The sequence below is a fragment of the Neomonachus schauinslandi genome, chromosome 3 (assembly GCF_002201575.2).
Source record: "Neomonachus schauinslandi chromosome 3, ASM220157v2, whole genome shotgun sequence".
In the NCBI taxonomy this organism is placed as follows: domain Eukaryota; kingdom Metazoa; phylum Chordata; class Mammalia; order Carnivora; family Phocidae; genus Neomonachus; species Neomonachus schauinslandi.
Genome location: NC_058405.1, coordinates 158,351,080 through 158,376,961, shown reverse-complemented (window position 1 = coordinate 158,376,961; position 25,882 = coordinate 158,351,080). Strand labels below are relative to the sequence as shown.

The following is a 25,882-nucleotide window of genomic DNA, read 5'->3' as shown; positions in this document are numbered from 1 at the left end:
CGGTTTTTCAGCAGAATTAACATGTTTTGTTTCCTTACATGTGATTAGAAATAGAGTATATTTTCAATAGAAAATAGGACCCCCAAATTATTATTTGCTGGAGAAGCTAATACTCCCTATCCTAGTCGCAGTATGGCTCAGCGGGCTAAGGGAGGGGAGGTCCTGGAGTTTGCATGTTAATTTGCTAATGAACAGTAGTTCTCAAACTTTTTATTAATTCTCTTCAATGAACATATAAATCTCATGCTTTCCTCTTAAGTGAGTGAATTTCAAAATAGGTATTTCAGTTTTCTTTTTTATTATAAAATGTTGTTATACTCTAGAATATCGTGACGCTATGGAAATTTCTCGCTGCGGAAGGCGAACAGAACCCAAGCCACACTCCCCACAGGATGCTCCCAGCCAGTGACTGTGTGGCAGGCAATAATGGAAGTCCATTTCTAAGGGATGCGGGGCTTACCCAGTGGGCAGGTTTGGCCCCAGGACTCCCCATCATCGGAAACGTCCTTAAAACTGCACTCCAAGCTCAGACTCTTCCTACCCGGCTTTTCCTTTCCTTTCTTCTCCCTCTCTTTCAAAGACGCCAGACCTGCATGGAAGTTTGTAGACTCTCCCTGCTTGCTCAGGCTTCCTCTCCCTTCTCTTTTATAAGCACTCCCTCACTGCCCCCAGCCCCAAGAAATCTCTTGCTCATCTAATCCCATGCGGGCATCTGCTTCTTGGAGGACTCAAATGAACACAAAGAAGCTTCTTCTAATTACTCCTGTCTTTCCCTACTGACTTTCCAATGCTTGCCCCAAACCAGGGGGGCACGGCCACTCCCTCCTCCCTTCTTAATAGCTGAGAACCACCATTACAGAATCTTGGCTCAGTTATTTAGCTAAATATTGATTAACAAATATTTCAGGGACATAAAGTTTATGATATTACTATTACAGGAGCCCTTGAATACACAACTAATTTAAAAGTCCATTTGTGTTTATAAGGAGCAAGTAATCAAGTTGTAGAGGAAGGACTTACAGAGAAAGAGTGGCTTCAATAATAACATAAGCAGCATACTTTTAAGTGCTGAATCTATCTAATCTAATCTAATCTAATCTAATCTAATCTAACATATCTGGACAGATTTTTAGTGCTCAAGGTCAGAAGAGAAGAAACCACTGTAGCCTTGTCATTTTTTAAAATCTGTATCAACTGGATAATTTAATACGAAGGATCATTGTGAGAAACAGCTAGAATATTGGTGAAGTGCCCATAAATTCCAAGGGATTGCCAATAGAGGTAACTTTTCCCTTGCTGCCAAAGGGTTTTCGTTTTTGGCGTGCTCCTGTATACTTTAGCATTAACCATCTATGTTACATACATCTCTCAGCCATAGTGCAAGAGGGGCTCCTTTTCCAGCAAAAGGCTGGAAGGAGGGGGGACAAGAGAAGCAGAACAGAAACACTGTGAATTCCAATCATGTAGCTCGGAAAAAGCAATGTGATGCTAATCCTGCAATAGTAAATTTCTTCTTATCCCCTGAAACTGATGCTGACATTTCCATTTATTCATTCAGTTCCTTTAGACTCCCTGTCAAATCTCTTCTAGTTGCCAAGCAACAATAACAGCAGTTCTGTACATAAGCATTAGGCAATAACTATTGTCAATGTTTCTCCTTTCTTTGAAAGGGAAATTTAATGACCCTTTCCTATGAGAAAATGATGACAAGAACCTGTCCATGGTGAAACCTGAAAGGCCGTTTGTGTTTTGCTATTTGAATCCAAGGACGGGGCTCAGTTGATTTGCACATCCCTACAAAATTATGAAATTAAGATTTGCCCCAAAGCTTGCATGATTTGGTCTTTAAAAACAACTATGTATCATACACCTGAAACTAATATAACACTGTATGTTAACTATACTGGAATTAAACAAACAAACAAACAAACACAATAGCATATCATTAAAACTGTCCCACATCCTATGAAATGAGTTCTCTGTTAAATGAAGTTAATATTTTACAGATGCTCTGATCCTGCTAAAATTTCTTTAATCAGATGCTTGGATTTTTCCAACCATTCCCCACCTCACATAAAGACTTGAACTATATTTCACTACACTGTAAAACACAGATCAAGATAGTTACAGGAAAAAAAAATAATAAAATGGGACATCTGCCCACCTGGTGAGGACAGACTCTAGGACACACAGTTTATCTCCGTCATCTGTCCTCACAGTGGACTAGAGGCTCTTCTCTCCTTTTCTATTCTTCCTTCCTCACTTTAATGACTATGATTATTGTTTACAACCCAATTTACCTCCATAACTTTAACAGCTCTAAAAGCTATTCACAATAAGTGGTACAGGTCAGCAAGGATATTCTAGATTAAGCGTCCCCATTTCCGTATCATTCTGTTTTCCAAGCCTCACTTATTTTTTGTGAGGCTCAGCAATAGCTATGAAATTTTTGTTTGAAAAAGTCAAGTCCAGTTTTATGTTCTTTTTCTCATTTGGGCTTTTTATTTATTTTATTTTTTTCTAATCTCGGTTCTATGTAAATTTGTATTTTGAGTTCCAAACAAAAATGTTAACTAGAGCTCCTTTTCCATTTTTTAAGTTATAAAATAAATAGATGAGCTCCCCTCAGATCTTTTAGAGTTTACATAATTAAGAGCTCATAAAGCTCAATTTATTATTGTATTTGCTGACTCTGTTAGGTGGTATTATTACCATGTCCAATCTACAGATTAGGAAACTGAGGCCCAGAAAAGTTAGGTGACTTGTTCCAGACTGTTAGTAACTGGGGGGCCGATAATCTCTGCCTCTGTCTCTGAACTCCATGACCTTACCTCACTGGAGATCACTTCCTAAGCATACAAGGTTTCCTCAGGTTGCTTAGGGATCACTCTTTGTTAGAATTAGTTATCAGTCCATACCTGGACAGTCAACAAGTATTATTTTGTAACCCCATTTTATAAGCAAGTATCCCCTCTGCTTTCGATAATAGAATTGTATTCTATTTAAACTGATTTATAATAATGCATGAAAATAGCTGACTAAAAATTTTATTTTGTCTATGCCTGTTCTAATAATTTTTTTAGTTGAGAATTACATATAAACTTTCATAAATTAGCTTGACAATCTAGTGTTTTACGTGAGAAATAATATAATAGTCACTGCTGAGACCCTATCCTTAATTCATCCATGAGTTTCTAGTACTGAACTTCTTTTTTTATTACCATTATTTTTAAAAGATTTTATTTATTTATTTGAGAGAGAGAGAAAAAGAGATCACACAAGCAGGGGGAGGGGCAGAGGGAGATGAAGAAGGAGACTCCCCACTGAGCAGTGAGGCCGATGTGGGGCTTGATCCCAGGACCCTGAGATCATGACCTGAGCCAAAGGCAGATGCTTAACCGACTGAGCCAGCCAGGTGCCCTTCTAGTATTGAACTTCTTAAAAAATATGTCATTTAGAAAGGAGTTGTAAAAAGTGAGCATGTCCAAAATATAAGGTCCCTGATTAGTGTAAAGATTTTGTTCTGGTATCTTTCCTTAACAAAGTGAGATGTGGAGATTTTTTTTCTTCTTCTTTTTTTTTTTTTTTGGTACATCAGGATATAACTAGTTTTACTCACCAAAGGACCTCAGTTGTTATGGTGAAACCTTCCTGAGGTCGCCTATATTTGATAATCATCTTATAAAGATGCTGCTTTTTTGCAGAACTACAAAGTAGTCAACCTATGTAACCCTACTTTCTGTTTTAAGAAGCAATTTAAAACTTGCTTTGCTTTATTTAACAGCGAAGAGTACTAAAATAAGGTGACAATTCCATTAGCCTATATTTGTTTTCCAGAAGACTCGAGATTTCGCAAAATATCGTGAATGGGAAATGTAGTCTCTAAAGAGCTTACCTATTCAAGTAGGCATGTTCATTCATTCATTATCCATTCATTTACCCAATTGTATTTGGGGGTCAACTATGTGTCAAAACCAAGAATATGAAGATAAGAGAGGCCCAATCCCTGCCCCCAAGGAGCACATAGTCTCGCATGGGCAGATGACAACTAACAATCACAATCTGAATAATGGTTTTGGTGCAGAAAGCAGATGCTCAAAGGAGAACAGGAGGGCAAGAGAATTCAGGTGAGGCAGGAAGGAAAACAAGGGAGATATTCCTCTGAAAGAGCTCCTGAAAGGGAGGTGAATGAGGGCCAGGTTCCTGAGGAGGACACCCCCCATATAGAGTAAACTGCCTTTGCAAAGGCCCACAGGCAGGAACATTCAAGGTCAGGATGGTGGCATTGAAGGGGGCCTGCGGGAAAGCGGCAATAAACAGATGTAAAGAAAGACAGGGTCAGATCTCAGAGGACGTATTGAGACTGAATTTGGAGTCCAAGATACTTCCAATTTAAATCCTTACAGTTATAATCCACTAATATAAAGATACTTTAAAATGAAAAAGCCACAGAGAGTGTCAATTGTAAATTTCCGTTGTCTTGGATATTAAACCTTAAGTTCTTAGTTTCTCCTTTGGACTAAAAGCCACCCGAGGACAGAAATGATTTCCTCACCAAAGTACCTACTCCTTTTCAATTCATCCAACAGTGGATCCACTCGAGGCACCTGATGAGCTCATTTCATCACAAGGCTTTTGTTAAGTATTAATTTCCCACAGTGCTTGGCTAGGTATTTACAAGAATACTGCACAGATCTGTTCTCAGGTCTCTAAAAGCTTGTAATTGATAATTTAAGACATAACAGTTGTGATTATTCTTAATTTTCAGAACTAAAATGTCATTGCTCATGTGACAGATTGAGAAACAAACTAATCATAAAAAGGCCATAAAAGCTAATAACTAAAGGAAATAAATGTACTAAAATAAGTCAATGTAAAATTATAAATGATCGGAATTTTCAGTTGTTTATTATGATTTATTTTATTGAGTTGAGAAATCTATTAACCTTTTGATATAGAAATTTACTAACTGAGTTAGAGGAGTTCTACTTTCATTGTCATGCAGATTGATAATATTTACAACTTAAACATCACCCTCTTTCAAAATAATGCCTGCGCTTTGATAAGTCACTGAAGCGCAATGGCAAAAACACCATCTACTGTTAATCTTCCTGTGCATATATGACAGTGATCATGACAAGTGGATGGATGTGGCGCCTAAGCCAATGCATGGAGCATTCACACTGAACCTCTGTGGTCTGGGAGCTGACGGATCAGCCTCCTTCCCCTTACTGGCTGGATGCCACCTCTGTTTTGAATAAGACACTCTTTCTGCTGAGCCTACCATATTCGTCTGTCCAACTAGCCATGCTTGGCAAAGAATCAATTACTATGACTCGGATTCTTTAAAGTGCTTTTCCTTCCCATAACCCAACTTTAGGAGCTGTCCAATCCATCCATCAACAGACACTTGGAAAGGGGCCAATCCTTGGTCAGCACTGTGGTGCTGGACCCAACTTCTCAAACCGGAAAACACAGTCTCACCTAAGACTGTGACTAGGAGTCAGAAAGAATGTGAAGCCCTGATGTAAAAGGGGCACATCTTTCTGCTCTTCTTTGCTCAATTCTCAATAAGTAAAAACAACTTGGTATTAAAATGATATATGGAATATATTACAGAATACAATGACTAAAAAATTTGCATCAATTTCTATGATAACACATAAGACTCCAAATAAGCTGTATGTTGTGGGAAAAGGTTTTGGCCACATTTTCAGAGACCTGGGGTCACAGGTTTGTTCTTCTGTGCCCTGGGGGTACTTTGGTGGAAAACTGGGATGTAGAAGTGCAGTGGAAAGAGGCCAGGCTTTAGAATCAGACACAGCTGAGTGTGAATCCCTACTCCTCCACGTTTCCTGAGAGTCTGACTTTGACCAAGTCACTGTACCTTAAGCCTCCGTGTCCTCAGAATGTTATTTAATATGAAGATCTATAAAATAGGTAGCAAGTAGTTGGCGGAGGCAGGGTGAGGTCTAAAAAAAATATCGCACAGGGGCGCCTGGGTGGCTCAGTCGTTAAGCGTCTGCCTTTGGCTCGGGTCATGATCCCGGGGTCCTGGGATCGAGCCCCGCATCGGGCTCCCTGCTCCACGGGGAGTCTGCTTCTCCCTCTCCCGCTCCCCCTGCTTGTGTTCCCTCTCTCGCTGTGTCTCTCTGTGTCAAATAATAAGTAAATAAAATCTTTTAAAAAGTTAAAAAAAATATCACACAAGTCCTGCTCCTGCCTAAAACCTTTCAGCAGCAACTTTTGTCCTTTGAGTAAGCCCTACATGGCTCCATCTCAGATTCTAAACCTTTTGGGGCACAGACCCTCTTTGGCAGTCTGGTGAAGCCTACGAGGTCTTTCTTAGAATGTTCTAAATATAATACATATGATTATAAAGGCAACCACCATTCATAATGAAATAAAAAACTATGCCACAGTAATATCTGTGCTCCTCTACTAACATCAAATAACGTGATGTAGCGGCAGTTCCAGTAACTATAGTAATTCTGAAGTAGTGATGAACAAACAACACTTTAGGAGATCTGTAACAAATGTAATTTGATTTGAAAGTATCTGTGACTTCTAGTTGTGAAAGTCACAGATACTCCTGCTGCAAATGTGGGTTTTTTTCCTCTGCCTGCATTCATGATTGAAGGAGACGCTAAATTTCATCTAGATGCGAGTGAAGATGAAAATGTATTTTTTTCATGCCAGTTTGTGGAACCCTGGATTCCACCCACGGATCCTGGGGAGGCCCAGGAACACAGGCGAAGAGCCACTATTCTACAAACACTGGCTCCTGCCGTGCTCACTGATCTCATGTCCCCATACCATCCCTCTGCCCACCACACTCTGGCAACCCTGACCACTCGATCTCCAAACACATTAAATTGCCCCGCCTCAGAGCTTTTGCTGTTCTATCTGGAATGCTCTGCCCTTGGCTCTTTGCATGGTGTTTCTTTCCTGTTGTCTTCATCTCAGCTCAAGCGTCACCTCCTCTGAGAGGGCTGCCCTGACCAACCCCACCTAAAGTACCCCCTCCCCTAGCCATCCTTATTGTACCACTATCTGAAATGGATTTATATGGTCTCAATATGGACTCTCCTTTTCCCTGCCCTAGAAAGCAAGCTCCATGGGAGCAGGAACCTCATCTACATGTTCAGCGCCATAATCCCAGCATCTAGAACAGTGTTTGGCAGAAAGGAAGAGTCCAATACATCTTTGCCAAATGAAAGAAAAGAAGTGGGGACTCCACAAATGTTACTGCTCCCATCCTTCACTCTGTGTTTTAGGTACTGTGAGGAAACAAAGACGTGAAAGACAAACTCCTGCCCTCAAGTGGTTTACAATCTAGTGGAGGTGGGAGGTGGCCCTGTGGAAGGTGGAGAGGCCTTCGCACTCTGCTGTACAACTATGGACAAATCTCTCGTAGGGCCTCAGTCTCCACGGTGCCAGATGAATGGCTTGGACAAATTTATCTCCATGGTCTCATATGGTCTCATATGGTCTATGGTTTATGATCATTAGGAGCTAACAGTGCAAGGTAGTATATATAAGAAGTGAGGGGTTTTGAAACCCCAAGGGGAGGAAACTTCACAGAGGAGGACAAGACTTGGAAGGGCTTTGAAGTGTAATCAGCCCCCAACAAATAATGAGAAGGCGGGATTTTCAGAGTAATGAACCGTCCCTGTTGAAACAAACGTTACGGGTTAAACCACTAGATAATGCTGTGGCCATCTCTATATGAGGCCATTTCTGGAGATGTAACATCATACCCTAGCCCTCAGATGTAACCCAGCATGGTGGTTAAGAGTATGAGCTGTACATTGGCATTCCCTGGGTTCAAATCCCAGCTCTGGAGCTCACTAGCTATGTGAACTTAGACTAATTACTTAACTTTTTGGTGTCTCAGTTCTCCCCCCTGTAAAATGAGAATAACAATACTATTAACTTCGTGGGGTTATGGTCAAGATTAAGTGAGAAAATGAATATAATATGCTTAACATACATTCAGCAAATGCTCCTTATGATTCTTTCTGTTGAGTGGTTTTCTAGTGTGTCAAACTTACTATGTATCCCCCAAAACCATTTTTGCCTTCTTCCATTGTAACTGAATTTTTACTAGCTAGAGACTATTCAGTTTGGAGTTTCTACAGCCAGTATATAACTATATCGTACCTTTTCCTTGACATTCACATGTGTATTGAGTTCAGCCATCTTGCTTCTAGTGGAATAAGCCCTATAAAGAAGGAAAAAAAAGTTAAAGTTTTAAAATTGATTTTTCAATGTTTATTTTCATGCTCTCTCCCAACATAGTAAACAATTTCATTCAGCCATAATCATAAATACTATTTTAGAATGTAAAAATACTTTCAAGCTAAGCATTTGTCTTAGATATGTTCTAAAAGCATGTTATGATAACTCTAGAAGACAATGTAAAATCTTTTATTCATACTGTATTGACATGAAAAATGACAAAGGCAGATGGGTGTGCACCCAAACTGTGTTTCTTACTAAGTAAAAGAAAGGTGGTCAAAAACAGTGAGAGGAGGAAAAGCATACCTATTTTAACTGAGCATTGTCATCCCAATCCTTGCTATCCCAAAACTCTTATTTGCCTCTAGTTAATATAACAAACATTTAATGAGTCTTTCCTGCATATACATAACTATACCAAAGCTCTCGAGGAAAAAACAGAATAAATGATTCCAGATTTAAACATAAGAAACACTGTACATAACTGTTTTTAAACTGGCTTTTTCACATATGACCATCCTTCCAGATCAAGGCATATATATTCCTTCACCACAATTTTAATGACTATAAATTCATGACCTCTATCAAATGGAGTGTTAAAGTTGCCTATAATCTTTCTGTCTCCCTAAATTCTTTAGGTTTTCTACCTCTGGTGTCCAATCTTCTTTGTGAAGTGACCCACTCAGGGAAGATCTCTATTCTTAATAAGAAGTGGTGGTATTTTCTTTCTTCTCATCTGGTCTAAATCTTTCACCATTATTATGGAAGACAGAACTTAAGTCTTTAATAGTTTCAATCTCTTTTTGGAATAGAGCATAAATGACTTAAATGGGCAAACAGATTGGTTCAGAAATTAGCAGCAGGACAGGCCAAGATATCGATATACTCCCTATTTGCATGTTTAACGCTTTTTGTCAAGCAAGAAGCACTGAAACTCTATCTTAGATTCTTTTTGACTCATGCTACAATGAGAGTCTCTAGAGTTGATACATTTCAGGGATAACTTGCAATAGTTCTCTGATTTCTCCTCACCATTTTGTTTTAAACTTAGGTCTTAAATAAAACATACATTCAGATCCATTATCTTTTGTTGATTTAGGATGAAAGCTTGGCAATATGTAATCTTAACTCTACTACCACTCAAATAGGAAACCCACATAGATATATTATTATGTATTATCAGATATATAAACAGTAAGATTTCATTTTCATAAGTTTCCAAATGATAATGCCACTCACACATGCATTTGGGCACACTAGCAGGAGAGACTCGGAGAACTCGATCCCCAGTAAGACAGCTCGTTCCCATATGCTCTGCAAAGAGTGTCCATGCCACTGAATACAGCTCCCATTTAAATAACTGTCCCAAATGGCAAATTCTACATCCTCTGACCTGGCATATGGCAGAAAGCAAATAATACTAGCTGGGGAGGGGGGCGGCCTGGGTGGCACAGTCAGTTAGACCCACTTTCGGGTTTCGGCTCAGGTCGTGATCTCAGGGGCATGAGATTGAGTCCTGAGTCTGGCTCCAAGCTCAGCAGGGAGTCTGCCTGAGATTCTCTGCCCCTCCCCCTGCATTGTACTGTATCTATCTCTCTCTCTCTCTAATAAATAATCTTAAAAAAAAAATACTAGCTGGCAAATAATACCTGAATTTTACTCTCATTTATTGCTGCTTCTGAGAATTACTAGTAACAGAGAATGGGATTATTTTCTGATGGTTGATTTTCTTATTCAAATGGAAGTTTTGGCATGTAAACACACTGTACACACGTGGATTTTTCTGCGCATGACAGTGTGTGTGTGTGAGAGGGAGAGAGAGAGAAAGGAAACAAGGGTGGGGGAGGGGCGGATACGGGTTATACCTATGGAACTATGAAGGATCAAGGGTGACAGCTGGATTTAGTGTCATTTGTTAGGATAGATCTGTGAGCCACAACTCCTTTCATTAGACTACATTAGCTAAATCTTCTGGACACATCTAATCTTGCCATTATAGATGTGTGAAATCTGATAGAAAAAGCATTTTGTTTTGTTTTGCTTTGATGTCTAGGATTTGGGTGTGAAGCATTTTCTAAGGCTGGAGTGTTATAATCCATGGAGGAATCAGGGAAGAATTCCATTGAGGACAGAAAATTTCTGAGATCTGAGGAGGTGGCAGCACTGAATGGTGCACTATATTTGTAGATGAAAAATATACACATATATATGTACCTTTCTTTTACTTAATATATATACTTATATATATTTTCTTGGCAATTCCCTTTCTCTTTGACCTCAAAGTCTAACTCAAGAAGACTCTTCTTTGGTAGTGGTGCCAGTGGATTAATTACAACATTTTGTGTATGTTTGTGTGTGTGTGTGTGTGTGTGTGTAAGGAAAAGCTGGCTCTGAGGATGGAATGGGGCTATTATAGGTTTCTCAGATGGAAAGGTAGGATAAAGATATTGGTAGGGGCTGTTCTTTGCCCATCTTATTTTCTTAATCCTCCCTGCCTGTGTGGATCTACAGGCTCTACCTTCCAGGTGGATTCCAATGAATGCTTTCTCCACAGCAAGGCTTTCTGCTGGCTGGCGTATAACAGAGAGATGGGGAAATCAGCTATAGTTCCAGTTATGGAAACTAGATGAAGGATATTAGTCTAAATAGAACATAAATTTGGTTTGCCTTAAAGAATTAAGAGTTTAAATGGCTAGACAGTCAAACTGAGTTCTATCGCTAAGGACAAACGTTAGGGCAAGGTTGATCATCAGTGTGCTGAAGGTCCTTGTTAAATGTCCACACCCTCAGTTTGACACCAGTCCCTCTGGATTATTCCGAAGCACACCTCACAGTGGCATGCCATCATATGCTCCTTACCCTTCCTGAGCTGACTTTCTCTCCCCTATAAAAATGAAACTGTGCTGTGCCTCTATTCTTTTGGGATTCTGTTTTCTGCCATGAACTCCATCTGGACAGTCTGATCAATTTGATCTGAATCTTAATTGTTTAACTTATTTTTAAATTTTATTTATTTATTTGTCAGAGAGAGAGAGCGAGCACAAGCAGGGGGAGCAGCAGCCTCCCCGCTAAGCAAGGAACCCAATGCAGGACTCGATCCCAGGACCCTGGAATCATGACCTGAGTCAAAGGCAGACACTTAATGACTGAGCCACCCAAGCATCCCTTAATTGTTTAACTTAGATAGTTAAAGAACTTCTCCTTTAGGACACATATTGTCACCTCCTCCAAAATAATAAGCCCAGAGTTTGGCAACTTAGAGTTGCAGACCCCTTAGCTAATCTGAGAGGCCTCTAATGCTGTGAGTGACAGGTGTTTGGGACTAACAGACCTCCTTATTTCCCTTGCATCACACTTGGTCACCACACATGGTAGTTTATCATTATGGGACAGGACTGATGCCCATATCCTAACATACCTTGATCAAAAGAGCTTTAAATCCAGAAGAAAAGTACAGGGATCTCTGACTTCTTGGCAAAACATCTGGTTTCTAATTCCTACTATCACTTAAGAGTGTTCTCAGAACTGACCAGTTACTGAAGCCCAATTATTCAAATCCATAAATACGTGTTCTGTGCCTATCAATCAATCAATATAAAATTAAAATAACCAGAATTCTGATACCGATGTAACGTTTCAATAGCTTAGGTATTGCTTGAAATTTTTTTCCTTAAAGTTGTACTTTAGCTTTCAGTAATAACATTACAAACATACATAATCATTTAAGTTTTATATATATCCTAGAGAAAAATAAAGATCAAGAAAACTGTTGACTGAAATTTATGAAATAACAGATTAATCTCTTACTTCGTTCTAGATATATGTGTGTGTGTGTGTATTCCATAGTCAAAAATTTACTAGGAAAAGATATCAATCCCAAAGAAAAGAATTTCACAATTTATCACCCATATATCATCTATATACTTCTCCAGTGCAAAATTAATAATCCGCAAATACGGCTACCACTAGTCACTTCATGTGCAAAGTTGTATTAAACTGAACTACTCATTATGCAAAGATCTTACTCTGGCAAATATGTTTCAGCATTTCTAATTAATACAAATCGTGAAATTCAATATATATGTCAATCTAATCAGTTACCAAACTCTGAGTTTAAAAAATATATGTATTTCTAATTCTTATGCAATCATATACAACATAAAAAGTGAAAACAAGGTTTTGAAATGCCAAATTGCTTTCTGACTCTGTTTCCCTCGTGTGTTACTGTGTAGACAGGAATGAAGTTTCACTTTTGTTTCTCTGAAACCTATTACTGCTTTTAGATTCACTTTCTTGTTCTCAGGTACTACATCACTTTTCTTGACATGGATTCGGGGAACCAGAGGTAATACATAAGAAAAATTTTAAAATAATGATTTTAGCAATTTTTTCAAGGCCATTTATGCAAAATTCTTCCATGATTTATAAAAGCATAAAGATCATAATGCATAATTGGAGTTGTTAATAGGGTATTTCATAAATTACCACAATGTAGCTGAAGGAGATAATTAAATGGCAGACATCCCGACAAATAAGGTACAGAGAGGGAAGATGAGCAAGTTGGTAGAAGATGGGGATCAACTTGACTTTCTGGCTGATCATCAGAATCAACTGGAGAGCTTTCAGAAATAGGGAGCTCTGGAACCCAATGCCAATTGGTATGAGGGGGTTGAGGCCTGAGAAAAGCAACTCCCCAGGTCATTTTCATGCAAAGCCAGATCTGAATGTGGCTGGGCTGAACCGGAATGTGCTGGGACTGTAAAATATATCCTTGATTTCAGAGACTTACAACAAAAAAGGAATGTAAACCGTCTCAATATTTTTCAGATCTATCATGTGTTGAGATGATAATATTTGACATATGGGGTTACATAAAATACAACATTAAAATTAATTTCGCCCATTTCTTTTTACTTTTTTAAAGGTGACTACTAGAAAATTTTAAATGGCCTATGTGGCTTACACTGTGTTTCTATTGGAAAGTCCTGTCCTGGAGTAGCTGCTTTTAGTTTGATTCCCAGAAGGGTAGTATCAGCGTCACCTAGGAACTTGCTAGAAATGCCAATTTTCTGCCCCTCGTTAGACAAGACTGAAGCCTAAGCTCTGGCGTGGGGGCAGCTCAGCAGTGAGCATTTCGCCGGCCCCTGGGGCATTCCGATGCACACAGCTGAGTGGGTCTCTAAGCTTTGAGAACAACTACTCTCAAGTCTCCATCCTGGGAATATTAAGAAAGGGCCTCTTCCTGGATCTCAACCACTATACACACACATAGATTCTTATAGAAGCCTAGATAGATAAATGGGGGGCCAGTTTCCCACAGATTACATTAAAGAATGATCTTTCCACCAACATTTATTAGTAATAATTAACACGCTTACGGAGCATTTATAATGCCAGGCACTCTGTTAAGTGCTCAACATTTTTTTCAGTTAACCCTCCCCCTATAAAATAGAAATTATGATTATCCCCCGTTTTATCCATGTGAATGCTGAGGCACAGAAATTCAGTAATTAAGCCAGGGTCGCAGAGTAAATAGCAGGCCCAGGACTCAACCCCGGGGGCAGTCTGACTCTGGAGCCCACAGCCAGTGTGCTTACGGCACCTCAAAACCATCGTAAACAAGTCATGGGGCTCACTGTATATGAACTGCAGCAAGAATTCTGCAGGGAGAACGGAACCCATCCCAGGCATTGCCTTCTCAAGCGGGACAGGCAGGTGAGGTAGGCCTTGTGCCTACGCAGGGCATACACACTGCAGAGCAAAACCACTAAACTCACACAGGAATGGACAGGAATATACTTGTTATAAAGAGATGGCTGTTTCCCTGCAGCTTCCTACCTCAGATGAGAGTGTAGAAAGCTGCATTTAGCTGGCCCTGAGCCAACAAAGTGCTTCCTTGGCGCTTCGATGCTGCCCAGGGGCTCCATGACATTCCAGGGCCTGAGGTTTAACTGCTTCTTCTTTCTAAATTAAAATAATTAAAGTGTCCATGTGTCTGACTCTGGTACAGCCCAGACAGTGCTGTGATCACGTGGGTACTCCTGAGACTTCTTCTCATGGCTGTCTCAGAGAGGAAGAATCAAGACTGATCTTGTGGGTAGGTAGTCAATTACTCAATGTGATTGGTGGGAGCAGCAAAAAGACTCAGTCAAAACAGAGTGTCCACCAGTCTCCCAGAGTGCCAGCTCCTAACCTGTATAAACTTAAGAGACATCTGCATTTTTACTCGGTTTACCTCTGGAAGAAGGCAGAATACAACAGATTAATTTATTTCCTTCTCTACTGCCGTCAATGGGTCCTTAGCAGAGAGCAGTGCTATGAGAGAACGAGAAACAGGTCAGGTAAGTTTTGACTAGATCTGTCTATGTGGGGCACCACATCCTGATGGACATCTGAAGAAAGTTCTGGAGCGTCACCGTATAGCATGAGGGCCTCAGGTCTCCTGCTACAGAACAAGACGCTGGAGTTGCAGGGGAAGAAAAATAATTTTACCTATGCCCTTCTGAGTTCTTACCTGACAACCCTCTGTAATAAAAGACAGATTAACAAGAGAAAAATGAACAGAAGTTTATTAACGTGTGTACCTCCTGTCTACACAGGAGATACCGAGGGAAAAGGGAGGAAGCTCCCAACGTGGCTTAGAATTCAGAATTAAATACCATCTTAACAGGGAAAGGGGAGGAGGGGTGTAGGCCTCTCAGGGGAGAGCAAAAGATTTTTAGGAGAGATGAGAGGTACGATAGTTCATGACAAAGTGTGTCTGAGTGTGGTGTCAACTTCTAAGCTCCTCTCCTAGGACGGGAGTCAACAGTCTTACCTGGTTGACAAAACTGACCAAGAGGAGTTCAGACACTGCCTCTCCTTGTATTTGCTGTTTTTTAAGCGCCTATAGCCCACAAAAGTCAATAGGTCAAAGGGGCATAGTTTGGCAGCAAGTCCTGAACTCCTACAGTCATATTTTGGGGCAGCATAGTCTCTATCCTTCAGAGAATGACCTCTGTGGTCCTCTTCAGCTCTCAGGACTACACGTGTGGAAGGGAACGTTCAACAAGTAAGGCGGCAGAAAGTTGAAAATACACCTTAAAAAAATAAAAGGCGTGGGTGCCATTGCAATGTACTAGGCTGTTTCCCTGAAAAGATCACCTTTAAACTGGTCAGGGACTAACTGTCCAGTCCCCCAACACAACCAGGGGTACCTGCACATCTGCTGAGGAGGGAAACAGTGTTCCTTCAACAAAACCGGGACTTCGTCTAAATGGCACATGACATAGGACTTCTGTGGCTTGACTCTCCCATTGCCTAATCCTTCTCTTCTGTTTTGTGTTCTCTTCCCTTTCCCTCAGTCCTTTGCTGTTCCTTATCTGGTGTTGTAATTACTGAGCTCTCTTCTAGTCCAAGTGCTTTAGCTCTTTCTTCTGTGGTTTAATTCCCACAGTTTAATAAAAATTCTTGTGCAGTGCCTTGTTCCTCAGAGGAAAGCTGCTTTAATTATTAGGAATGAGGACACATAAACAATGAAACAGAATGGTGACTGAAATATGAATTTCATATAAAGATACTTACCTAGATTTTTTTAATTTGGAGGGGAAAAAAAACCACCTCAAGGTTGCATTTTTATTCAAAGACACTTCAATGTACTAAACTCACTGTTAGAACAACTTGGCTGAAAAGCATTTTAAGGGCAAATGTCAGAAAAAATTTCACATTTAAAAGCCCAGGCTCTGCCTCTTTTGAAAGGCAGGGTTAGCCTTTGGTTTAGAAATGTCGCTGCCTACGAAGTTCTTTGTGGGGAGAAGAAAGAAAATTGAATGTTTTATTTAAACAGGTCATTAGCAGTCAATACTTATTTGAAAAGGCCTGCTTCCAGAGGCAGATAAAAGCTTCCAATCACTTAGAATATCACTTGAGCGCATCTAGGGCAAGATGTGCTGCTGATGCCAGTTCCAGACTTCTCCGGGAGAACGTCTTCACTCAACAGTCCAGCACTGGAGTAGAGGCAGAGTCCTCCAAATTGTCCACCCTTGTATATGCTGCACGCATAGACAGCAGAGAGCACAAAGCACAAAGCACACTCTATGACAGGCCCAGCTTTGAATTTTCCATTTTAGTACTGGCAAATGCGTATGAATGAAGATTAACCATTTTTGCATAGAGTGCCAAACCACCTCCCCCAGGCAGCAGAATGCAAATGGAAGCAAAAGAGCAGAGGGCAACTAAAATCAATGCAGCAGATCCCAGGCTCTGCAAGCACATGGGGTGGGCGTGTGGCAGGCTTATTAGCATTCAGCTGTGGCATGATTTTTCTCTTTAATGTGAAATTATTTCATTTCATAGGGTTCTGACGGCTTGAGAATATAAATAAATGCCTTTTTCTAGAAGTGACCCGATGCTGGCTCCTGGAAGGCTCTGCTTCTGAAAGCAAGCATATGTTTCCATAGAGATGTGGGTGACCTGGGCCCAGTGCAAGTACCCACTTGTACCAACCGTTCAATTATGTTTCAAGATGCAATGATGTCAGCTCAAGTCTTTAAAACATGTCCATCCTCAGAGGCGCCTTGGGAAAGGTGAGGTGACTGGCATTATGAGGTTCAGAAGGAGAAATTCTGCCCTCCTCATGCACGCCGTAATAGGCTCTCTTCCCGCAGATTACACCTGCTTGCCCCCCACCCCCCTACTGCCCCTTGAGCAAATCTCTGATCCCGGACGGGTGTGGACAAAAAAACCAAGCACGGTTCGTCTTCACACACCTAAGCACCAAGTGCCTTACACAGACTCCCCAAAATGCTGAAAAAGAACACTCTTTCCCTCTCTTTCCTAGCCCCCAGTTCTTCGACTAGCTATGAACAATTCTTACAGAGGGCAATGCTTGTTCTTATTATGTGACAGACATTCACTGGACACCTACCATGTGCCAGGCTCCACGGGGAATGCCGGCAGTGGTTACAGAGTAACGCTTATGCACTTTTCATGTAGCAACTCATTTAATCCTCATAATAATTCTATGGAGTAAGCTCGCCTCATTTTATAGAAAAAGAAATGGAAGCACAGAGAGTAAGCTATTTACTCCAGTCACACTGCTAGTTAAGTGCCTGAGCTGAGCTCTCAACTGGGACCTCCTGAATCCTATCACCGGATGGAGACAGACATGTACACAAAAACACAGACGAAGGCCAGACGAGGAGGTGGAGAAGGAAATCAGAGTTGGCATGGAGCTGGCTCAGGGACCTGGGCGGAGCAGCCCTTGGGCTGCCTGCGAGTCTTGTCCCGGACACGGGGCATGGCAGAGGGCTCGAGGCGGGCTTGCCGTCAGTGGGGGCTGTATGCTTTTTAAAACTTTTTATAGCAGCTTTATAAAGAAAACGTTGATACTCATCTCCAAAGAAAACATGCATTGTGGTTCTGCAACATAACTCTGGACTGGCAAAGAGAAATCCTAACTAAACTTGGCAAAGAAAAGCTACACGTTTGAAGCCAGCTCTGGGGAAGTTGGCTCATTTGTCGTGGAATAAAGCACCTGGTAAAGGAACCATCCTCTTTTCGGAGCCGAGTCTGCTTTCAAAAATCTCTGTTCCAAGAAGCTCACAATATTCCTAATTCATGAAGTCAGAGCTCTTTTAGTAAAGATTTAATGATTTTCTCAAAGTAGCAGAGAAGGGTTTTGCCTACTTCCTTGAAATGGCAAGTATAAGATGACTGCCTCACATGCCCTGGCCCCGGGTGGCGGGGGAAGTACCAGGAAACTGAGGCAGCACCTTGATATCCAGCAGCAGAGAGCCCACCAGCAGCCAGCCCCTTTAATGCGTTGACACCCGCCCCCCCCCGCCCCCCCCCCGCCCACCACAATTACTGTTCCTCCTAAGGCTTTCTGACAAAATCAACTTCAACTCACTTTTTGAGGCTTCCTGGTGTGCTCCAAATCAAGGTGCCCAGTGCAAGGCCCGAGCTTCTGGCTTTCTCAACAGGCAGATAAGCCCTGTTCTCCAACTGGCCCCCTTCATCAACATGCCTTCACCATGACCAGTAAGTCATCTTGATAGTGACGCAGGTGGAATCAGAAACCCGTAGGTGGCAGGATCCTGGGTGTGGCCAAGTAACCGGCAGTAGGCTGGTGGCCTCAGCCACCTGAGAGGCGCGGAGGGACTCACCTTCTGAGAAAAGGCTTGTTAACTGGCCTTCAGGCCCCTATTAGTGAATGGCCGGTTCTTCATTCTTCTTATCTTAGGGAAGGCACAGCTGTAAGACCGAACTTGCAACCTTTACACTGACTGCCTCAGAGGCTGAGGGACAGTACAGGCTGGGACTCTAGTCATCATTCCAAAGGTCAGCTTCTGGGTATGGTCATCTGTTAAACGCTTCTAATCTTCCCATGACACTGGTGCAGGCGTATCAATCAATTAGCAAACATTCCTGGCACTGCACCCTGAGGCTTGCTCTCTCCCCTCCCCCTTCTAAAACCTGTTCCTGGTTCTAGACCTGACTGGAAGCATCTGCTGGCTAATTCTGCACTAAATGAATCATGTACTACCATGTCCGTGGGTATATACATTTTACGAGGGGTCACGCTCTCATCCAGAGGAATGAAATTCTCATGGTGAAGGTTCAGTCTTTACCAGTGAAAAGCTAATGTGAGGTGTATGGGGTGGGGATAGCCACCGGCGGAGGAGGGGGCAAGGCAGGCAGAATGGAGGCTTTCTTACCTGTCATGCCTGTTCTACCTGGAGGCAAGTTAGTCCTGGATACGTTACCTCTGTTTGTTGGTTTGATTTTTAAAAAACTAGTATGTGAATTCGACATGTTTTCAGAAAGGTGTTATTTCCCCTTAGGGTCAGGCCTGTCCTGGTCCCCAGCATCAGAGCCCATGTCAGTCACCACCCACAGGCAAAGTCATCCAAGGACACCCCCCCCCCACCACCACCAGCACAGCCGGCCCTGTGGTAGAGTGGTGGAGGCGTGGGCATGAATTAAGGTGCTTCTGTCAACATCCACAGCATCTTGGGCCCCTAAATGATTGCAGAGAGGAAACTGCCTATTTTCTGCTATTCAGATTCTTCCTTATCTTCTTATGACAGAAAATAAATAATTACCATTTACCACGTTGGAATCCCAATTCTGCCTCTTACTAGTTTTGGGATTTGGGCAGACTACCCCACCTCTCTATGGCTCTGTTTCCTCATCAGTATAATAAAGATGATAATAATAAGGACCTCACTGGGGGGTAATGAGGATGACATGAGTTCATGTTCGTAAAAGTGATTAAAACAGCGCTTGGCACACAGTAGGAGTTATAAAATAAATATAGAGAAATCATCTCACTAGATTCCTCCATAGCTTGTGTGGTTGCTTTTCCATAATCCTCATTTTACAGGTGAGAAACTAAGACTAGCATCTAGCTGGTCACGCAGGTAGCCAGTGATGGGGCTGGCCCTCGAAATGCAAACTTCTGACCACAAATTGTCCTTATAGGGCTACACCCTCCCCTCCCCTGGACACTGACACCTTATGGGAGGACGAGGGCAACTCGAGGGAGGCGTGGGTGGCAGGCCGCAAGCCCGGATGCAGCGTTGCCAAGAAGGATATAAACTCGCAGGGCTCTGACTATGCCCACAGGGTAATTTGTTTTTCATGTTCTTTTTCACGAAGACCTCTTCCCTGCAGAATGGCTTGGAAACCCAGGCCAGGTCACAGTTTCCGGCCATGTGTCTAACTAGATATGATCGGAGCTCCAGTGACCAAATTCATAGCTAAGGTACTTGTCTTCAGAGGAAAATAAGCAGTTACAATACAGAGAGAGCAAAGTTCAAATGAAGTCTTAGGGCTAATTAGAGAACAACTTAAAAATTACTAAATCTCCTTTCATACATTCTGATTTCAGGTAACTGTATTAAGATGGGTAAGAGAGAATTAATATGATTTTAATGCCCTTGAGTTTATTCTAATGTAATCACAGATAATAAAAACTCATTTTGACTATTTTATGATATGCTAAAAATTCTACAGGTCATATTTACTATCTTAGTAAGTTTTCTTTCAATTTCTAATTGTAATAAAAAATAGAAATTTGTCACCTGAAATATGCTATGATGGGAAAATTAATAAGGACTTTTAAAGCACTTCAAATATACAAGATATTAATAGATTTAATGAATTACAAAAAGAATTCCTTCCCTTTCAAAGGCCTGTCTCTGATAAATTCCACTTCTCCTTTCTCTTTTCCAAAGTACCTATCAGAGTGCCTCGGACAATTAAATGTTCAGTGAAGATGTGGAAAAAGAGGAATAAATGTCTTCTCATTTTATTTTTCCTTCCTTGGTTGCAATGAGCCTTTAATAATTCATTCCCTGGCGTCCAACGTCTAGGACTGGGTTATCACTTTATTTTATTTATTTTATTTTTTTAAAGATTTTATTTATTTGACAGAGAGAGACACAGCGAGAGAGGGAACACAAGCAGGGGGAGTGGGAGAGGGAGAAGCAGGCTTCCCGCAGAGCAGGGAGCCCGATGCGGGACTCGATCCCAGGACCCTGGGATCATGACCTGAGCCGAAGGCAGACGCTTAACGACTGAGCCACCCAGGCGCCCCTGGGTTATCACTTTAAACGCCACCATTAAAACCAGCATTGGCAAGGGCTGTTCTAACCACGTCACTTTACACACCCTCCAATCCACTCCCTTTCCTCCTCCCCCGGTATCTCTAACCCTGCAATATTTTGGTCATTCTCAGGGTCAAGGTCTAATCATGAGCACTAAAGCCCTCAACATCTTTCTATATCGAACCCCAGGTGTCACATCTCTTTAACCAGGTAACTTCCTCAATGTCTTCTACTTATTTTATTTCTTCCTCACGCAAAGTCTTGTGTTCGGGGTAACCAGGTCACTAAACTAACCCTCTAGTTCATTCCTCTCCATCAAAACCTATACTCAGCCCAAAAGGGCTGAAACTGTACACTTTCTATGGAATATGAGAGAACAAAAATTAATTGGTTTTCACAACCCAATGCTAAATACATTTAACCACTAACCCTACCATTTATATACCCCTATTAACTCTACCCACAGATATGGATTTTTATTGCTGCATTCACCCATATGTATGCTGTGGGTTCTTTGTAAACCTTTCACGGCCTGCCTGCTTACTCCTTTAGTTTACAGCATGAGAGGCCTGGGAGCACACACCTCACCCTCTCTCCTCTGCGTTGAGCTCCAGCCTGCCCTGTGGCTCAACTCACACTGGGGGAAGTTCAGAAAGCACTGAATGCTTACGATGGTCTACAGGCCTCAGCAATATGTACTTTAATCTCTTCCAAATCATTTTTCTAAAGATTGAATCAAAACTGGTTTTTGTACAGTAGTTCAAATATTGTACAGGCCTCTCAAATAAATATAATACCGTATATTATTTCCCTTTGGAAGACTTTCTGTTAGTCATCCAATCTACCTTAAAGCAATTTTCAGGTGTAAATGTATTAGGTTTTGATCACTTGTTTGATGAAAAAGATCCATCTCTCACAGCCTCGATTCCACTTATACCCATTCTTGGCAGACTGATAGAGACAAGCAATCAGGGTGGTTTGATTTTTTTACTAATGCTAAAAATGTCATTATCCAGCCAGAGAACATGCCCTTTGAGGGTGCTCCCTGTGGCCTGGACACTGCATGTAGGGGGTCATCCTTACATGTATGTCCCTGTGGGAAATGATACTCAATGCTTCTCGAGGGATGGATATTGTGGGGCATTGGGTGGGGGTGTGTCAGAACCAAGAGAAATAAGAATGCCAGTAATGGAATCGTAAATCATTCTGAAATGTCTACAATCATGTTTATAAAAGGGGCTTCTTAGAGGGGCAAGAAGACTTTAGTTTAGGTGGGTTTATCAGACAGGGCTTCTGAGGGGAGGGGCTCTTTTACGCTACTTTAAGGAAGTGCTGGTAATGATGGGAATGGCATTTCAGGTTAAGAGGAAAAGCAAAACTGAAACCTCTCTGGCAGAAACAAGTAAGTCACACATGAGGCCGGAAATAAAGCCTGCCTCCAGACTGCACAGAAGTCAATTGATAAATATTTACTGGGGGTCCGCTATGTATCTTGGCTAGTAGATGTAAAGTGTTCAGCTTATTGTAATGCAGTATAATTTTAAGATTGGCTCTGAACAGAGATAAGATTAGCAGGCAGTAAGCAATTAGATGACACCAGAAAGCAGTTTGTGAAAGGTGTTATATGGTGAGGTTTCAATTATACACTTGCCCTGTTCGAAATGCAGCAAAGAGATAATGTCCTTGTTTTGCTTTCCTTTTAGCAAATGGGAGAGTTCCTTCTCATCCCTACCTCACCCCAATTCTCTGACCCACTCCCCTGTCATTTTTGGTTCCGGGTTCTGAAACTAAACCCAATTTTCTCTATTATTTTTGATATGCTGAATTGAAAACTTGACCTTTTTTTTTTTAAACCATTTCAACCTGATGCAACTTGATTCTTTGTCCTTTTAGTTTTGCAAAAATATACACTTTAATCTGACTACTATTAAATATATGCTCCAAAACAAATAAAAGCTATGCAGCTGAGTTTCATTTCATTCTGGGAAAGCAACTCATAAATTACATTAAAGATTTCATTTGGTTCTATTTTTACCTGGTTTTGTATCCTGGGAATACCCAAAAGTTAATATTATGTAACTTACCAAACTCTGTCTTGAAAAGGAGATAACCAGACACTGAAAAGACACTCTTGTTTGTTTTACTAAGTAATTCTTTTTAAAAATATGAGTAAGTATTAAAGAGGGAAAATGTCTTTGAAAATTAATCTACTTAAAAAAATCTATTTCTGAATGGCTGCCAGCCAGACTTCAGTTGGGTTTCATTTTTCATTTCAAGCCTTCTAACAATATAGGAATAGACAGAATGAGACCACTCTAGATAACCTCTTGGAAAACATAGGGGAAGGACTGAGGAAAGACTACATAATGCTCACGGTTTTAGTTTAATTTTTTAAAAAATCCTGAAGCTATGCTGTATGATGGGAAAAAAGAAATTGATCTGTGACAAAGCATTCTCCTTCTTCAAACCTCTGAATAATCCATCAGCCTCTTGCTTTACAAAGACTTCTCATATCTGATAATGCTGCCATGCCTTTAGCAAGAGCTATCATATGCTGAGCTCATTCATTCATCCATCCACTCATTCATTCATTTAACAAACACTTGGAGAGCACCTCCTTTTGCCAGGCACTGTCCTAGGTACTGGGGAAGACAACAGCCAACAAAACAAAAACTCTTCAAGCACCTCGTTGGGTTTTATCCCTTTATGCCTATTTCACCAAGTCCTCACAATGCTCCTGCAAGGTAAGTATCATTATCTTCATTTCATAGACAAGAGAACTAGGCATAGAGGAGTGCAGGGCAAGGTCCCAGAGCCAGTCAATAGCAAGGCAGGGACTCGAATCTCTGAAACTAATTCCCAAACATGTGCTTATTTCCCTAGATGGCCGCCATTGTTTTGGTTCAATGCACATAAAGGAAACTGTTTAAAAACTATTTAATGGGGTCACTCCAGTTGGGAAATATTACTATTCACAAGAATTAGAATCAGAAATGTAAAGCTGGCTTGGCAGAAAAGCCAAATGGAATAGAAAAATTATCAACGGGAAGAACAATGTTTTCTCAGTGCTTTAAATTTTGTTCTCCACTTCCCAGTGAGGACAAATCATGGTGGAATACATTTTGCCGAACCATTTTTCATCTTCCTGCTCACCCTTTCCTTTACTTGCTATCTCCTTGTGTTCCTGTCCCCTTCTTCCTATTACCTCTTATGTCTTTATTATTATTTAAAATTTTTAAAAAATTTCCAGTTGAAGTAGAGTTGACATGGAATATTAACATCTGGTTCTTTAAGTGGAAGATGCTGTCTTGAGAGTAATGTGTCTCCTGGCACAGGATCTGTTCAAGCATAGGCTGGATGACCACTTTGTGGGATGCTGGAGAGGGGATCACTTATAATTCAGGAAAATGGGGGACCTCTGAGTCCCTTGAAACTCCAGGATTCCAAAAGGGGAGACAAGGTAGTATTGTAATCTCTCCTCAGTCTTTCCTCTAAGTTTCCCATGAAGTGTCTCATTCTGCCTTTGTCATGTATTATCTAAAAGCTTGAAATGAACACTGAAATCGTTAGGTCTAGCTGATACTTGCTAGGCATACTCCCAGAAGTGAAATATTTCCTCTGGGCTTCTTGTGCCCAGGAGTCTGAGATGGTCATGGAAAGAGCCTGCTTGTAGGCAAGACAGGAAATGCTTCCAAATATATGGCTTTGTTGGAAAATAATTTGTGACTTACCACTGAGGCAGAATCGAAAGAAAACTCACCAGAAAGGAATGAATACCTTCTGTGTAACTTAGATTTTTTGTTTGATTTGGTTAATAATTCAATCTGACTCCCATGGAACGTATCTTCAGGTCTCAACTTACCCACAGTCCTGCAAGCTGGAACAGCTTCAACACTCAACATCCATCCCTCAATACTTGTTTCACAGAGGTCTAGTAATTGTCCACTCTTCTGGAATCTGGAGTTAGAAGGGACTCAGACGTCTTCCTTCTTCCTGACTGCATGTGAGCCTCCCTTCCAACACCCTCATTAAGTGGCCATCCAGTGTCTGCTCAAACATATTCCATGATGGAGATTCTGTACCTCTTAACATAGCCACTTCTGCATGAGACTAGTTGTGAGTAAATTCTTAGGTAAAATGGAACCAACCGCCTTCCTATAATTTCCCATGCAATGTTCTTAGCTATGCCTTTCAGATAGTCCATAAATCTGACCACTCTTCCCCACGTGTCACATTTGTCCTATGCATGCTTTCTCTATTCTAGTACAGAATCATTCACGGAATCACAGGATATGAGATTGGGTAAGGACTTCACAAATCTCTAACTTATTTTATAGACAAAACATTTTGTATTGTCAGAACTTTAGAACCTCATTTTTGAGAGTGCATTCATTCCTCATGTGACATAGTGTTGCGTATTCTCACCCTGGTATATATGATATCTATACCATATATTATGTTATGTTAGATCATATTATGTACCAAGATATTGTATAACAATATGTGTATATATTCATTCTACGGTTTTATTCTTTTTTTAATGCAACCTAAGATTGCATTTTATTGACAATCAATCACACTATATATTGGTCATAATGAGCTTATATTAATGAAACCCCCAAGACTTCCTCATTCAATCCATTACTAAGTCCCATTTCCCCAATCTTTACTTTAACAGTTGATTTTTTGGGGGGAACTTAAGTGCATGAGGATACATTTACTTCAAATTAATTTTGTCCTGTTAATTTGGCCAATTTTTCCAGTCTACTGGAATTCTTTTGGATACCAAATCTACAACTTTCCACTTCAGCTCTACATTTCACTTTGGTCATTCACAAGCTTGAAGGATATCATTTATGTAATTTATGCCATTAAGTAAACAATCTGGTCTTGAATCTCAGCTCTGACACCTAAGAAATGTGTGACCTTGAGGAAGTTACTTAAACTCTCTGTGCTGCAGCTTACTCTTTTATAAAGTGGAAATAAAGTATCAACTGCATAGGACTGTGGTTAAGGATTATATAAACTAATATATGCAGAGTAATAGAAGA

At 40.9% G+C, this 25,882-nt stretch overlaps 1 protein-coding gene across 3 annotated transcripts in view; it reads right to left on the bottom strand.

Annotated features, from left to right (window-relative positions):
- Positions 1–25,882, bottom strand: part of SPATS2L (spermatogenesis associated serine rich 2 like) — a 163,422-nt gene that overhangs the window by 74,778 nt on the left and 62,762 nt on the right. For 2 of the 3 annotated variants that reach the window (XM_021702863.1, XM_021702864.1), the window contains exons 1-2: positions 14,080–14,105; positions 8,164–8,224 (exon numbers count right to left, since the gene is read on the bottom strand). In XM_021702863.1, coding sequence (XP_021558538.1) covers positions 8,164–8,202 — 39 coding nt within the window. In that variant the 5' untranslated portion in view covers positions 8,203–8,224; positions 14,080–14,105. Of the gene's footprint in view, positions 1–8,163; positions 8,225–14,079; positions 14,106–25,882 lie in introns of those variants that run through there. The other variant, XM_021702865.1, reaches the window with a different exon arrangement.